The 15,712-nt window shown below is 38.9% G+C and overlaps 1 protein-coding gene across 1 annotated transcript; it reads left to right on the forward strand.

The window, feature by feature from the left end:
• Positions 1–1,360: 1,360 nt before the first annotated feature.
• On the forward strand, positions 1,361–14,710 carry LOC104277481 (probable leucine--tRNA ligase, mitochondrial; the record flags this gene model as incomplete). The annotated part of the gene is made up of 7 exons (XM_009874123.1): positions 1,361–1,464; positions 2,149–2,331; positions 3,191–3,360; positions 4,363–4,440; positions 5,989–6,100; positions 10,833–10,960; positions 14,479–14,710. Coding segments are annotated over 7 exons (955 nt in total), but the record flags the coding sequence as incomplete, so codon positions are not given.
• Between the last annotated feature and the right edge of the window lie 1,002 nt (positions 14,711–15,712).

Consider the following 15,712-nt stretch of genomic DNA (forward strand, 5'->3'; position numbering starts at 1 on the left):
TAAGTTGAAGAGTAACTCCACATGAGACCATGAGATGGAGCCAGCACAACGCTGAAAAAATCACTGAGCACTTGAGGAGAAATCCAGTGCAGGGCTTGGGCTGTGACTGGCTCATTCTGGGCATCCTCCTCCTCATCCAGTCTCCCACCAGGAACACGTGGTTGTATTTTTTTTGTTTGGGTTTTTTTTTTCCATACTTGGTAATGTATTTTGTGTTGCATTTTTTGTAGCCTACGTCAGCATAAACAAAATTAGGAAACACTCATTCTGTGTTCTGCTGGTAATAACTTGGCGTATGATCTAAACTAACTCTTTGTCATTAAAAATAAGTGTTCCTTGAAAAATCACTTCCAGTGGAGAGCCCTGTGGATGCTGCTGTGGATGTTCCTGCCACAGCATTAGCTTGATTTTTAGATAGGAGCAAATATAGCTAATTTAGTGACTGTTAGAGATCTTAAGCTGACTGAAGTACCTAATGATAAGGGAACATGGGGGGTTTTTTTATTATTTTTCATTATGTATTGTCTTTAGTATGTAGAAGAAGCTCAGTTATCTCCTGAAGCATTTTTCCATCATTTGTTGATTATAGGATTACATGAGTTTTTGTTCCTGATTTTTGTCTTCTAATACATTTGGACAATTTGTGATAATTATTTGAGATGTTAGATAATTATTGCCTCCTATCTTTAAAATACTTTTTCTTGTTTGTACTATCTAACTCTGACTTCAGTTGTCACCATCTTAAATTCCTTTATTTCTAAACAGTATTTTTCAGGCAAGCTGTAAAACATTGTACAGAAAATATTTGTAGAGATGCTTGAATTGCTACTTTTATTTAGCAGTGTCTATAAAACCAGGTGGTGTGGCTGAGGCTGGTACTGCTTGGTGCCACTACCTGCCAGCACTTGCACAAGGCTTTGAAGTATACAAAGTATGTGAGGAAGGAAACTCAGGTTCAGAAATGAGTGTGGTTAAGATCAGATATGAAGTCTGTCCTTTCCCTGTTTAAGACTTTTCTTCCCTCATTTTAAGACTTTTCTTTCAAATATCTCTTTAACTCTTGGCCAAGAAACTTTTGTGTATTGTCTGTATGCTAATTTGAAGAGTGGGAGTAACTCAGTACTAAATCAGGATGTAAGAATGTGTGCAGAATACAAATAGCTACTTACACTTGCCAGCCACCGGTGACTAAATGCACAAAGTACTCTTCCTAAGGTGACAACCATCTACGTATAGTCAAGTTGAAATTGTTTCATTCAATAATTGTGCCTGATTGGCTCAACACCTGAGGTTTGTCGTAAAGTGTGCTTTTGACAACTCTTTTCAACAGACAAGCTTCTTTTTTCCTTTGCACCCTTAGGGAGCCTTTCCATAAGCTCTTGGTTCAGGGTCTTATCAAGAATCGGACGTTCAGACTACCGACAACAGGCCAGTGTTTGAAGAGAGAGGAGGTTGATCTCACTGGTAAGAGAGACGGCATGGGAAAATCCGTGAAAATAGGTGAATCCAGAAAGCCACGGACTGCTTTGGTGCCCGAGTCTCAGAAAATTTGGGAGAGAAGATGAATCCTTGTAAATTAGTATTGAAACTGGAGAGCAAATAGTCTGAGTTTTGGATTTGTACGCACTGCTGAGTGCACAGAGACCCTGCTGATCCAGCAGCTTGTGATTGCATCCCAGCACAGGAACAGTTGTGTGGTATTATTTTAGCCCCAGTATAGTCCAAAAGATCAGAAGCCTATTTTGTTAAGATGGTGCTCGGCAGCTTGTTGAATGGAGCTAGCAGTTCTAGCAAACAGACAACCTACACGATGGCAAGGCTAGCACCTATATTGATGTGTTCAGTAGGTACTAGGAATGTGCGTAGGAAAAAAATGCCATTTCTCAAGTTTTTTTCCAGTGCCTTCATTGCATAAACTGGAGCAGCAAGTCCTGGTCTGGGGCCCTGTAGCGATAAGAGTGGTTTGACTGTGTTTGCGTCGTTTAAGCACTCCTCTTGTGCACCCCCCTTGTTTTCACTGTTCTGTTAGGAAACCAAAAAGCCTCCGCTAGAAATAGTTGTTTTTTCTTATGCTTAGGGAACAAAATTAATTGCTGCTACAAATGAGCAAAATTTGGTTTAATGTTTTGTCTATGTCTTAACATTTAGGAACTGAACCAGTTCACCTAAAAACTGGTGAGAAGCTCCAAGTTACTTGGGAAAAAATGAGCAAATCTAAGCACAATGGAATAGACCCTAAAGAATTAGTGAGAGAGTATGGCATTGACACTCTGCGTCTCTACCTTCTGTTTGCTGCTCCTCCAGAACAAGATATTTTGTGGGATGCTAAAAGTAAGTCAGGTTTTTTCTGTTGTTCAGTGTTGGTTTTTTCCTGGTGTGTTGTATGTTAAAGACAAAATAAATACGATTCTTGATGCCGAAGATTTGGAACAATTGAATCAAAGCCGCATAATGAGCAGGATTTATTGTTTTTCTTTTAAAAGAGAGTGAGTCACAGAGCTGTCACCGGGAGGCAGGCTTGCAAGATTGTTATGAGCAGCTCACTTCTTATGAGCTAAAAGCATGTATGAAAAGTACTTCTAAATGATATTTTCTTCAGCATATTTGGACCTCCATTTCTTCTTTTTTTTAATTAGCTGTGACTGACTGAAAATTATTATTTTAAGGTTGTGCCATGGTCAGCTGTGGGTCTGTCTTGCATCCAGCTGGTATCTGCTCTGATGGACATAGGGGAAGCTTCTGGCATCTTCTCACAGAAGCTACTCCTGTAACTCCCCCCACTACCAAAACCTTGCCAGACAAAGCCAATATAGAAAATTGTCATAGAGAATATGAAATACTGGTTCTCAGTTGAGCGAGAAGTTAAAGAGAGAGCTAAAGCCGTATCAGTGCAACACGTCAAGCCGTATCTTCACCAGAGGCTCTGCACCACAGCCTGTGGAGGACCGGGCTGTGAGCAGCAGTAGCTTGGGGCTTCTCTGGAGCATGTTCGCCAGATCACAGAAACACCTTCATCAGGCAGCCACAAAATACTTTTATCTAAGGTGTTTTTAATTGCATTCACATTTTTCATTTAAAATACAGAGGTTTTGTAAAAAATGTTTAGCTATAGTGTTTAGTTTCCTTTTGCTTTGCTTTGATTCATTCTTTGTAACTGGAGTTTTTTTCTTCAATCTTTCATTAATCTCAGCTGACGCTATGCCAGGCGTTCAGAGATGGCAGACGCGCCTCTGGACACTTGTAACCAAACTTATTGAAGCAAGGACTTCAGGAACCCTGCCTAATCCTGAGCTTCTGAATAAGAAAGAGAAGGCTGAAGCCAGGAAGATCTGGGAGCAGAAGAATCTGGTGATTTCTGAGGTTAGGAGAAACACGGTTTGTAAATGACTGAATATGTTGCTGCCTGTGCTAAAACCAGAGCCAAAAGCTTTTTCCACAGATGAGTAGCTCATAATTTTTGAGTGAATTATTCTCTATATAATTTTATTTACCTTCACATTGTATGGGATAGAACCGCTTTTGCAAAATATTAAGATTTGGATTGACAAATCTGCCGTATGCCACATTTAAAGAATGAGATGTTGTGGTATTAAACTGTTATCAGTCTAGGTTTCAAGTAACTCTATTTCCAGTAGCAAAGCTATAAGTGGCAGTATTTTTCCAGTAGCAAAGCTAAAATTATTCAGGTTATTCTTAACAAAAGCTTTTGATCCGGCATTACCATGCCTGCTGTCTCATATAGAATGAAAAAAAGTTTTTGGTGAAAATATATTAGCGTATCCTAAAAAAACCATTTACTGAAATGATTGTTCATCTCTACTTTTATGTTCTCTCCCGCTGTGATTAGTGTCAGTTCAATTATCCAAGACTCAGAAGGAGACATAAATATGTGCAAAAATAACTTAAAATATTTTTCTATAGATAAAAATTTTTCCTGATTTAAACCCTGTGGTGAGGGACCTCCAGATCTTTTAACAGACTTTGGAGTTATAATATTGCAATCTGTAAACAGGCTTTCACCAACATAACTGGATTTCCAAGTGTGGAAGCTTCTTACATGGGCAAAGGAAATAAAGGAAATAGAGGGTGGTTACTAATACAGTTTTCACTGATATTGATGGAAGCTTTTAAAATCCTAAAACAGAGGGGAAGCTAGTCAAGTGAATTTTTATATAGTTATTGTTTTCCTGTACACGCATGTGATTGTGCTTAGGACGTGTCTGTTTGCCAAAGTGATTTTCATGTAAGAGGTATTTCACAAATTGAAATTGATTATCAATAATTCTTTTTCATTTAAAAACCCAGTGTTCCATGTTTGAGCATTTTAAGGAATGAGTGACTGACCTTTTCTTCTAATACCAGGTAACAGAGTACTTCACAAAGGATCACTTGTTCAATGCAGCTATTTCCCGGCTGATGAGCCTCACTAACGTGCTCCACGTAAGTATGTGACATTAATGCCGCTGTTATTCTGTCCCATCCTGTTGGTGCCTTTATACAAAGCAGGAGCTGCCTGAATTATAGATCCAACTTGCCGTAAGGTGTTTTCTCTCATAAACTTTGCTACCAAGCGAAGAGCCGTGTTGAATTGCTCTGTTCAAAAGCAGCTGTAACCCTGAAATACACGGGCTTGCAGGAAAAGCTTGGTGGTATTAGAGCCACTGGGTTCTGAGGTTCTTGTCTGCATCCTGTCGTTTCAAAGGATGCATTTTGTTTAGCTCTGTCCTTCCTTCTGGTTTTTGTTTTTTTTGTTTTGTTTTTTTTTTAACCAAGTTACATAATGTACTGCTTATATCTAGTTCCTTATAGAATTACCAAACGTTCTGGTTTGAAGAAAAGGGTTGTTCTCTGCAAGGAAAATAACACATAGTCTTACATTCCTCAGAGACACATTTCACTGCTGAACTAGTGTGGAAGTAATCTAGTAATAGAGTTTGCAAATTACCCTTTTTAAAATAAATGTAAAATTAACTCAAGTCTTTAGCATTTTCTTTAGATTATGTTATTTATCAGCCAGTGATGATAGATCAGATATGATAAACTACTATCGTTATTTTTGTTACTGCTCATTGATCTTGTTGAGCGATCCCTCAGGCATATAATGGTAACCTGATCTAGACCAGAAATCAAATAAAAATTCGATTCTTTTTCAAATTCTTTATTGAAATACTGTTTTGTACTTATTGATTCCAAGGAGATGTTTTGCAAAGTCAGGGAACTTAACAAAAAGTTCAGCAAGCTGTACTGAGATAAATTAAGTCTGGGCACTGGGTGGAGTTGGGAAGGTGACCTACAGTTCTTTATCTCCAGCTCAGTGATTCATATGTATTTTGGGCTCATGGGTGGTGGTGAGTGAATGTTAAAAATTAAATAGCAGTCCATGCCCTACAGTCTGCCAGATGTTTGAACACTGACGTATTTCTTGACCACAGAAGTCACTGCAGTATCTTTCAAGAACAAGTTTCCATACAGCATGCTGACACTTCCTCTTTCACTCTCATTTGAAAGGAGGAAGTGGGCAGATGGGTGAAGGTGGAAAAAAAACAGGTAGTAATTACCAGAACTTACTCAAAGCTAGTTTGCACAACCTCGTTAGCATCAGGGATAAGAAGATGCCATCTGACAACATTTGTGGTCTGTGTGAAATCACTGGTTTTGGATGATTTTCTAGTAGAGGGGAACAGATTTTCATCACACCTACCAGATACTTTGAGAAGCTGATGTATATTGACATCATTCTGTGCTGTTTCGTTAGGGGATAGAATTACAAAACGAATGCAGAATCCGGGTTTACCATGGGATGTAATCTCTCAAACAGGCAAAGAAAGAAAAAGTTCATCTGGCTGCTTTTAGTGCTTATCTTTTTCTATTAAGATCTGATAAATAGAGGAATGAAGGTTCCAATTTTTTCAGTCTGGCACCTTTTGCATTCTCCCCCACCTCAGGATATTAACAATTTATTTCTTTCCCTTCTATCTTTTCACTTAGCAAGCTTCTCGGCCTCTTATTCTCCACAGCAGAGAATTTGAAGATGCTTTGGCTTCACTCTGCATTATGGTTGCACCTATGGCTCCGCACATTGCATCGGAGATGTGGAAAGGTATTTATAGAAATACGCTTTTTATTGAAGTTCCATGAAAAAAGGCAAAAAGTTTTTCAAAAATGTTTTTAGTATATAGTACATATGTCACATCCCCGAATTCTGCATCTGTCTTGTCGCTTTCTGTCAGAATTCCTAAACAAACTTGAAGTTTTGGTGTTCCCAGATCTCTCTCAGTGCTTTTAGTTTCCTTCCCCTTGCACACAGAGGTGGATTTCTTGAGATTAGGCAGAGAAATAGAGAAGGAATCAAAATTCAAGACGGGACTTGCATGAGGAATTCATGTGTCAGTGCTACAGCTTGTGCATGTTTTAGGTGCAGAAGTTTGTGTCCTTCTGCAGCTGAAGAATTATAATCCCATGGGGCTTAGTTTTTGTGTGACCATCAGGTAGAAACGAGGAGTTTGGTCTCTTTGTGAGCTGGTTGAAGATTCCCAGTTTGAGTGATGGCAAAGCTGCAGCAATGCCGTTTGCTACGTGCCTCACCTTTCAGGAGCTGAACAACAGCAACTCAGGGCTTTGATATTTTGTGTGCCCAGGAGTAATTTCTCCTGCTTAGAGGAGGAAGAGTTCTCGGTGTGTCAACTACGTGGTCTGAATTGTGCAGGAACTACGCTGGGTTATCGCTTAGGAGCATGAAAAGCGACGGTAGCCCCTCAGTATGGGAAGAGTTCATCCGGCTGAGATCTTGGCAGTTAATGAACACTAACAGGATGAGGAAATCTGTTTCCTTCCTGAAACCTTGTATCTGAGGAATATGAAGACACCATTTGAGATGTGATTTATTTTTTTTTAAGTTTGTTTGTAGTAGTACGGTATTTTACTGTCCAGATGAGGATATGAAACTGCTTATTGTGAGTTTTTACATTTTTATTAGAGATGGCACATGAAAGATACATGCTGATGATAAAGACCTCTTAAAATATATTGAAATAAAGCATAATTACTGGAATTCGTAATGGTATAATTCTTAGCAACGTTTTAACTGTCACTGCAATAGTTCTTTGGCAAGAATTTCTTTGTCTGAATTCAGTTCTTGCTCAAGAAGGCTCCTGTAAAGACGAGAGCTGAACATAAGCTAATTGATGTTGCAGGTATTGATTGAAAATCTGACTGCAGGAATCCCCCTTCACAAATCTGAGAAGAAACATGATTTGGAATCGAAAAAAAAATATTTTTTTTTCCTCTGAGTCGAAGAACCCAAAGTGAAGGATAGTAAGTCTGTAAAAATGGAGGAAGGCAAATCATTTTCAGAAAGCTGGAAGGATTCATGCGGAGTTTGCTGACTTGGAAACACACTGTAGAGTTAGCTTTGAGTAACCTAGGCTTTTTACAACCTACCTTGGTGCTCCATGTCTGTCACCAGGGAACATATAAAACGAATCCCCTAGTACTGTACCAAATAAATGTAGTTTTCCTGACTTGAAGTGTTGCTATGATTTCTTTGAGACTGCAGACCGTTTTACATATGACTGACAGGCTTGTTTCTCCTGGGCTGCAGACAGGTATTTCGGGTATGCAACTTGCCTGAATCTGTCAAATTGGAACATTCATTAAACAGTAAAAAAAGTCTATCAAGAACAAAGTAACATGGTAACAGTCCTGTCCCTGGAAGAGGCTTCAGAGGCGAGTAAGATACTTACTGGGAATGTATCTCTGTTTACCCTTATAAACTCTTGCTCTGAGCTTTTTAAAAACTTCATCTGTTTGCCTGCTAGTGTGGAGGATTCTTGCTTAACACAATTTTCTGTTGTTTTGATTTAACTAAATCCTGATGTTATCAGTGTTTGGATAATGCACCCTCATAGTCACATTATACTTCCCTTCTGATCTTCTGTCTTCTGTTAGAAAATCCCTGCTCCTAAACTCTGAAAGTGGCATTGCCTTAGATGCTTTCATTAACTTCCTTTTATCGCCTGTGAAGACTTCCGTCCTCCCTGCCTTTTCTGCTTTAACTGTTCTGTGCCGGCACTTACTCCGTGTACTCTGTAATTGCCTGCATAATTGTGTGTCCAAGCAGCTGCGCTATTGCTGGAGTTTCACCAATAATTTTTTCTAGTGTTTTTTTTTCTTTTTTTTTTATTACCATGGATACTTCCACATCTTAAATCTCTTCAAAAAGAGAACCTGCTCTTCCCTGCCAAACAGCCCCTTAGGGCAAGTATTCTGCTTATGAAATACTCATGTAATGCTAATAAAATGTTGCCGTGAGCTGAGATGTTGTTCAACTTGCCCTGTCCCCTCCTTCTCTCAACTCACCCATTAACAGTAATATAATAACGCGTTTAACTTGGTGTTTTAACATTGTCTCCAACACTGTAAGCTACTGGTTAGGAAAACCTTGTTCTTATATTAGCTTACTACTTGGGAAAAGGCCATTCAAGCAGATGCAATAACAGGGTCAGCAGGTGTTGAGCAACTGCAGTGTGCATCACTTGTCTTTTCTGGGCTTTTATTTCTCCTTTTTTGGTGGTATTTATTATAATTATTATTATTATACTGTTATTATGCTATTCTTATCTCAACTTGCAAGTTTTACTAATTTTTTTCCAGTTCTCCTCCCTGTCTCTCTCGGGGTGGGGAGGAGTGAGCAAGCAGCTATGAGAGCTCAGTCACTGGCTGAGGTTAAATCATGACACCAGAAAAACAAAATATATACAAAAAAATATATAAGCATGATGCATACTGCTTCATAAAATGCACTTTGCTAGACACTTTCCAGTACAATAAGACAATAAGATAGGTTTTTGATGTTTTCTCAATCGTCAGTTCTTAATTTCTGAACCAGTGCTTTTGTGTAGTGCCTCCAAATCAAGCAGGTGGGCCAGGGAGAAACTGTCTGGATCCATTCTGAATCATGGTGATGAAGTTTCTGATCTTGTGTGTGTTGCATTTTGAAAGTACAAACCAATTCGTTCTGTTTTCTGTGTGTCTGCAGCACAAAAAATATGAATTAAGGCAGGAAGCCACACAGGCGATGTAACTAAAACCTTCGTTTTGGTTTCCTGTAAAACTGTTTTCTGAAACTAGTTCTGTTGACTTTTGCACTCCTTTTCTCTTTTTTTATTCTTCATGTGGATGAGCTCATAGCTCATTTTATAGCAAAAAAAATGAATCAAAAGATTGATATTGTGCTTAGTCACACTTTATCTGCTTCAGAATACATTTTAAACTTTTTATTTATTAGTAGGTTTATTAGGACTGACAGCCTCCATGGGGATTAAAAGTGACCCTGATTTTGATTTTGTAGGTAGAAGCTCTTGACTTATATCAGAAAATTTTTTAAGTAGTTTGAAGAATCCACTTCAACAGGAAAATAAGGAGTGACTGGTATGTGCGCTGCTGCCACAAGGCATGTGATCAGTTGGAAAGAAATGAGCTCATCTGGATGTTCAAAAGCCAAAAAGGGAAGAATCCAGCAGCTGTTGTCTTTAAAGTCGACATGATAATGAATCACCAATGTGAAGACTTTTTTTTCCCTGTTTTTGCTTTTTCAGTTTCTGAGCTGCTGCTGCAAGAGACAAAAAAAAAATACACACCCTCAGATCCATTAAAGTGTTTTAATCCGTTGTTTACCTAATAAAATTGTGGCTTACTTGTTATTTGTAGGAAAAGAGCATGTTCTCGCTTGCCATTAGAAATTGCTCCCATCGGCCCACCCCGTGGTCCCTGTTGGAATCATTCACTGGCCGAAGGACATGTGTCATTTCGCTGAAGCTCTTTGTCCGAAAAAGCACTGACAAAAGTGAGGCAGATTTTTCTGGAGAAAATTGCATTCTGTTGATGTTCCGGTGCGCAGTTCCTCGCTGCATTGGGCTAAGCAATCCACCTAGGTGTGTGCATTCTGCACAGGCTGGGCTTGCTCTGGTGTCTGTCATCGATAGTATTTGACAGCCTCTTGTTAAGTGAAATCTTTTTTTTTTCATCTTACAGCTGGAGTAAACAGCAATATAAACCAGAAGCTTCTATTCAGTTAAAGAATGCACCCTCAGAATGGCTGCACCCTGTTCTCCTGTTACTTAAATCAGGAATTAACTGTCTCGAGGAATGCAGTGCCAGTTTAATACAAGAAAATCTCTTATAGCCATCTTAGGAGTTTTTTTAAAATGAAATCAGAGTGTAAAGTGTTTCAGAATGTATCTATCATAAGAAAGGGAGCAAGCTGTGCACTTTTTTTTAATAAGAAAATAGACACTTCAAAAAATAACAGAAAAATCTTGCAAGTAGCTTGACTTGCAATTTCAGAAACTACCCAGCCTGTTACAGATGGTAAAATAATAAGCCATTAATTGTTCATTATTTTGATTGAGTTGTTAGTAAAACTTTAAACAAACTGCTCGTTTGATTGGGGGGAAAGAAACAAAAAGCATTGCAGTATTATGACTGACTTCTACAAGCAGAGGTCATCTTGTGTTGCAGTATTACAATTTAAAGTAATAAGCAGTGTTTTTCTGTGCTTTTGGTGAAGTAATGGGGCACTGATCCACATCTTAAATATGCCCACACTGTTCATGTTAGTGAAGGATAGAAGAACAAACACAATATGAAACAAGCGCTTCTGAGATGTGTATGTTCGTGTTTTTTCACGTTCTGTATGCTGATTTAAACAGAGCTGATTCCTCCCAAGGGACCCACTTTTAAAATGAACTTTATTCTAATCTTATTTATCAAACCAGCTCCAAAGATTGAATGATCTGGTTGCTGCACAGCCGAACATTTGATTCCTTTTCCAGGTCTGGCACATGTGCCGAATCAGCTTTGTACTCACCATCACTGGGAGTCTGACGTGCTGCATCAGTCCTGGCCCGGAGTAGACCCGGAGTACCTTCAGCCGTCAGATGTTGTGGAGATGTCCGTTCTGGTAAGAGCGTGCTCGTTTCTTTTGGTGGTGGCCAGCAAACACATTACGAGCTTGGTAGATGACTGTATTTCTGCTCTTCTGGATGTTAGTTCCCTTCTTTGGTGGCTCAGTGAAAGGTCAAATGGAATAGAAGCTGCAATTACTGTTGTGCTGAGTGATTGAAGAGGTTTCCCAAAATGAAAAAAATATAGCAATCCTGGAAGAGAGTTGATCTAAGTATAAATCTTTTTGACTGACTGCATGTTAGTACCTGTGGAGATTTGACCAAAGAACAGCTGTGGGCAAGGATGGTACAGTCAAAAATACAATCAAAATACAGGTCCCTCCAGATTTCTTGTCTGACAGTGCGTTTATGAACTTGGTCCTGTACAAAAATGTGTGATCTCTCAGGCAGTCTTCTTGCACAGAATGAGAAACGCTGCTAAAACACTTTTGCCAAGGTTCAACATGCAGCAGAGGCCACAGAGGCAGAGCAGCTTTGAAGGAAATTGTGAATTTGTATCTTTTCCCAAGCTGAGGGGAAGGACTTAAGTGCCAGCTGGGGTTAATAGCAGTCTTAGCCTAATATTCCCTCTGGGTTTGTTGCTTTCTGTTTTGCTATCTTGAAATGATAAGCATTTCTTTATACCAGTGGGAAGGTCAGGTGTGCACAAAAATCTTCACTGAGGTATAATCATTTTTCTCATTTAAAATAAATCTTTACTTTCAAGCACAGCCAGCAAACATCTTAAATTCCAGTGTTCAGTTTACAAAGAAGTCATGAATGTGAAATTGTGTAATTATAGAAACTTCTTTCTAATTAGGGTTGAAGCAAACATATTATTAAATGTATCTTAAAAATAAAAACTTCAGCAATATAAGGAAAACTCTGAACTCACTGTTTTTAAGACTACATGTCTGAACATGAAAACACTTAAACATTTCACTAATATTTTTCTGATGACATTAAAACTTCCTTCTTAAAAAAAAAGAAACAAGCTTATTTTGCGTTAACCATTACGAAAATTATTTTTATTTCTTTTCCTGGTTGACTTTATCAAAGCCATAGCCTTGTGCCCAAGTCTTGTAAAAAGAGAAGCAAGCCCTGTTTCTCAGTCCCATATTTATTAAAGACTATAATGTATGTAAACACTTTCCTTAATTCTGAGAAAGCAAGTGACCAGAAGATCAGAGAGACTAGTTCCTTTTTGAAACGGGAAATAATTTTTAAAAATAGTGCCCGGGGGCTGCTCCTGGCTTTCTGTTGTAGTAAGGCAACAGGGAGATATGGAGATGCAGGGAGAAATCATCATAAATGCGAATGTTTTCAAGTCTTGTGGACACTGTAGGGTTTTGTGCAGCTGTAGAACTAAATTGCCCTCATAAACCCAAGAACCACTCGGTGCAGGGAGGGATATCTCTGGGGGGATGCCCAGCCTCTGGGCCACAACCCAGTTCTTCTCAAGACGTTGAACTGCCTCAGTCTGCCAGGATTTTTCCAGCTGAGCTCTTAGGGTTTTATTTCTCTTCATACAAAATACGTCTTTATTTCTTCTCCATGTTGGAGTTAGGTCTTGCTGTATTTAACCTAAAGCAGCGAAGGCAACCAGCTCGCTGTGTACGTGACTCATAAAATGCAGATTGCCTGCAAGACAGAGATTTAAATTCACTAGATAGGAGTTTCATTAGTCTTAAGTGTTATTGGAAAGTTGAATATTTTTAATTGTAACGGATATGGTTAATGCTGTGAAAAATCTGACCTGAACAGAGTGTGTGTTTCATCCTGTGCACACACTTCTGACTAGCATTCCTCACATTTTCTAGGTGGTGCAGAACCATTAGCAGCTGTAGTCTTATAAAATAAAAAAAAAAAGAAAAAGTTTGTGTAACTTTTCTCTCTTTGACATATGAGAAAGGCTTAAAAGTGCACGTATATTTTCCTTTTTAGTTCTCAGAAGGATTATGCATCAATGGTTAAAAAAAAAAAAACAGTGTTCCTCTCTGCAACCTCCAGGTGCTTATTTTTCAGTCTTTTGTGATTTCATTTCATCCTTCATAACTTCTGCAGTTTCCTCTAGCTTCCTCCGGATCCAGAAGAGTCTTAAATGTCCATTTAAGAAAATAAAAATAATTTTGAAAAAAAGCAACATCTTCCTCTGTCAGGGGTAGAGAAGACCCAGCCTCATTTATTTCTCCCCTTGCCATTTGCCATGTTTTTTCAGATAAACGAGGAATAGTTAAAAGCCTGCCTACAATATTACTGGGAATTAATGTCAGGTTGAGTCAAAACCCAGAAATTATTCAACCCAGCTGCATTTGAGACTTCATCTTTTTCCTTAAAAAATCTGTCCTAACTTCCTCTCTCAGAAATTTGCACAGATTATTTTCAGTAAAATACAAACAAGATAAGTGAAGTAGTTCTAGCTTGTGCTATGTTGTGTACACGTATCCTGGATAAAACCCAGATGAGAACCAAACTGTGTATGTTCTAATGTCCAAGCTGTGTGAAGCAAAATACGTCCACTTCAGGTGATGTAGAACTTGTTACAGTGATGTCTACAGGTCGAAGATCTGCAGTAACTGCAGCAGCTTTTTATGCAAGTAATTTGATTGAGCTGAATTAGCAAATTAAATAATTAGTAATTTTTAAAACATGAGATCCGTATTCTTTTCATTAATCCACTGAAAGTACCGCATATAAACCTGAAAGCTTTTGTAATAACAGATTTTATGCCAATTCCAGAGATACTCAGTAAGACTCTGTGGTCTCTGTCTGTTACTAATTCTGACCAGATGACAGAAAGGATCTATTGAGACCATTTTATAGATTAAGGTGGTTCCCACTGAAGGCCTTACTCAGTTTAACTTCCATGATTTTGCCCTGCTGGTGCAAAACCAGTGTGGAAACGAACCACATTACCTTGGATGTCATCTTTGTGGTTGGTGTTGGTCCAATGAGTCACGCGCTTGGTACGAATGCAGTGTACGAGTTAATGGCCCTTTCTCTGAAAATGGGCACTGATGATGAATCTTTCAGGTATCTTTTTGGGCCACAAATATTTTTATTTTAATAAATCTGATTTAGAATATCTGTAAGGAGTCATTTAGCTCTAAAGAACCCAAATTGCAGCTCAGAAGTACGTACAAACCAAGATTCACACCTGACAAGCCATATTTACTCGGGTTACTCAGCTTGTGTAGCTATCACAGTTTTAAATTTTAAACTTAAAATGTTGCCACATTGCATAGTCATGTGCTGCATGTTGTCTTCAAAACTAAGACTTCCTATGGCCACTTCTTCAATTTTCTTTGAGTATTGTGAGTCAGAGTTTCATTCTCTTGTTTTGTGGTAAAGGGACAGGAGGCATGGGGAATTTTGTCCTCTATGCAGAAAGTTTGGTGATGGAGAAAAGAGAGTTAGATCCACTTTCCCATCGTCCTTGCATATTGAATGGATTGGATTCAGGATATGAGATTGTATAAATTGGTCCAATAACTTCTGTTTGTTTTTTGGTTTTTGTTATGTCTCTCTTTTTCAGATCAATAACAAAGCTTGCGGCAAAGTTTCTGTGCCTCAGCGAGCAGCCCGCAATTTTGAAGAGGTCCACGAGCTGGTTCTTCAAAGTGAACTTGGAGTCAAGCATCTGCAGGGACGAACCATCAAAAAGGCTTTTCTGTCTCCCAGAGCTGCCCTTATCAACTTCCTGGTGCAAGAATAGCAAAGGCTCGGCTGGGTTGGGAAAGTCTTTTTGAGACTAAACCAATTTGAATGTTACTTAAATCAGGTTGCTGCTAAATCTTCATTTCAATGTGGGTTTTATCATCAGCTTCAAGGAATATACCTGTTGGAAAGTTGGCTTTCAGAGCCAAGGAAGAGGTCAGATTTCTGTGCAGAATAGGATGGAAGTTCCTTCCTACGCATGAGCTGTCGCAGACTTTTGGGAGATTCAAGCGAGGAATGAGTCGGCTGTTAGAAATGCAACAGTGAGGCAGGCAGACAGTGCCTCTGCTTCTGCTTCTCATAGTGCCTAGACAGTAAAACTTGAATAGAAATTTTCTGGGGTTTTTTTGAGGGACTCATTAAGTGGAAAGAGTAGTTAGTTTCTGAAAATTGGTTGGACTTCCATAAAACACAAAGCTGTTCTTGTGCCTCCTTTCCAACGCTTTATTTGGACACTCCATTGCTGTTATATCCACATGGAAATGTTTATTATATCTAGCAAATGCTTGAGAAGGGATTTCCAAAGAGACAATTACAGGGTTCATTGTCTAAGACTGTTTTTAACAGCTGCTAAACTAAGAGGCAACCATTTAGGAACCATTCTGGCAGTTCAGAAACCAGCAATAACAATCCGCCAGGCAAAAGCACAGCTCTGCGTCAGCCCAGCAGTTGTCCAGCTTCTCTATCAGATTAAAAGGAAACCAACAAAAACCTCCCACGGAATAGTAAATAAATCCAATAGATCCTAAGCAGCTAGGAGCAAGTCAGATATTACACTGCAGCACGAGTTCTAGCTAAGCGATACTGATGTTCATTTTGGTTTATGCATTTTTTGGTACCAAAGATCCAGCTACATAACAGATGTGCCAGGCTTTACACATCCCTGCTTCTGCAACAAAACTCTTCTGATCTCTGCTTCCTCCTGGACCACACTGGTGCAGACTTTCTCTCCAGCAGTCCTTTGACACAAGAATGGCTAAGAAATAGAATATTTACAATGAAGATGCGGTCTTTGCAGTTTTAAGACTCCAGAAATCTCAGCCACAAAGGAG

The sequence above is a fragment of the Apaloderma vittatum genome, unplaced genomic scaffold, assembly GCF_000703405.1.
Source record: "Apaloderma vittatum isolate BGI_N311 unplaced genomic scaffold, ASM70340v1 scaffold38257, whole genome shotgun sequence".
Taxonomy (NCBI): domain Eukaryota; kingdom Metazoa; phylum Chordata; class Aves; order Trogoniformes; family Trogonidae; genus Apaloderma; species Apaloderma vittatum.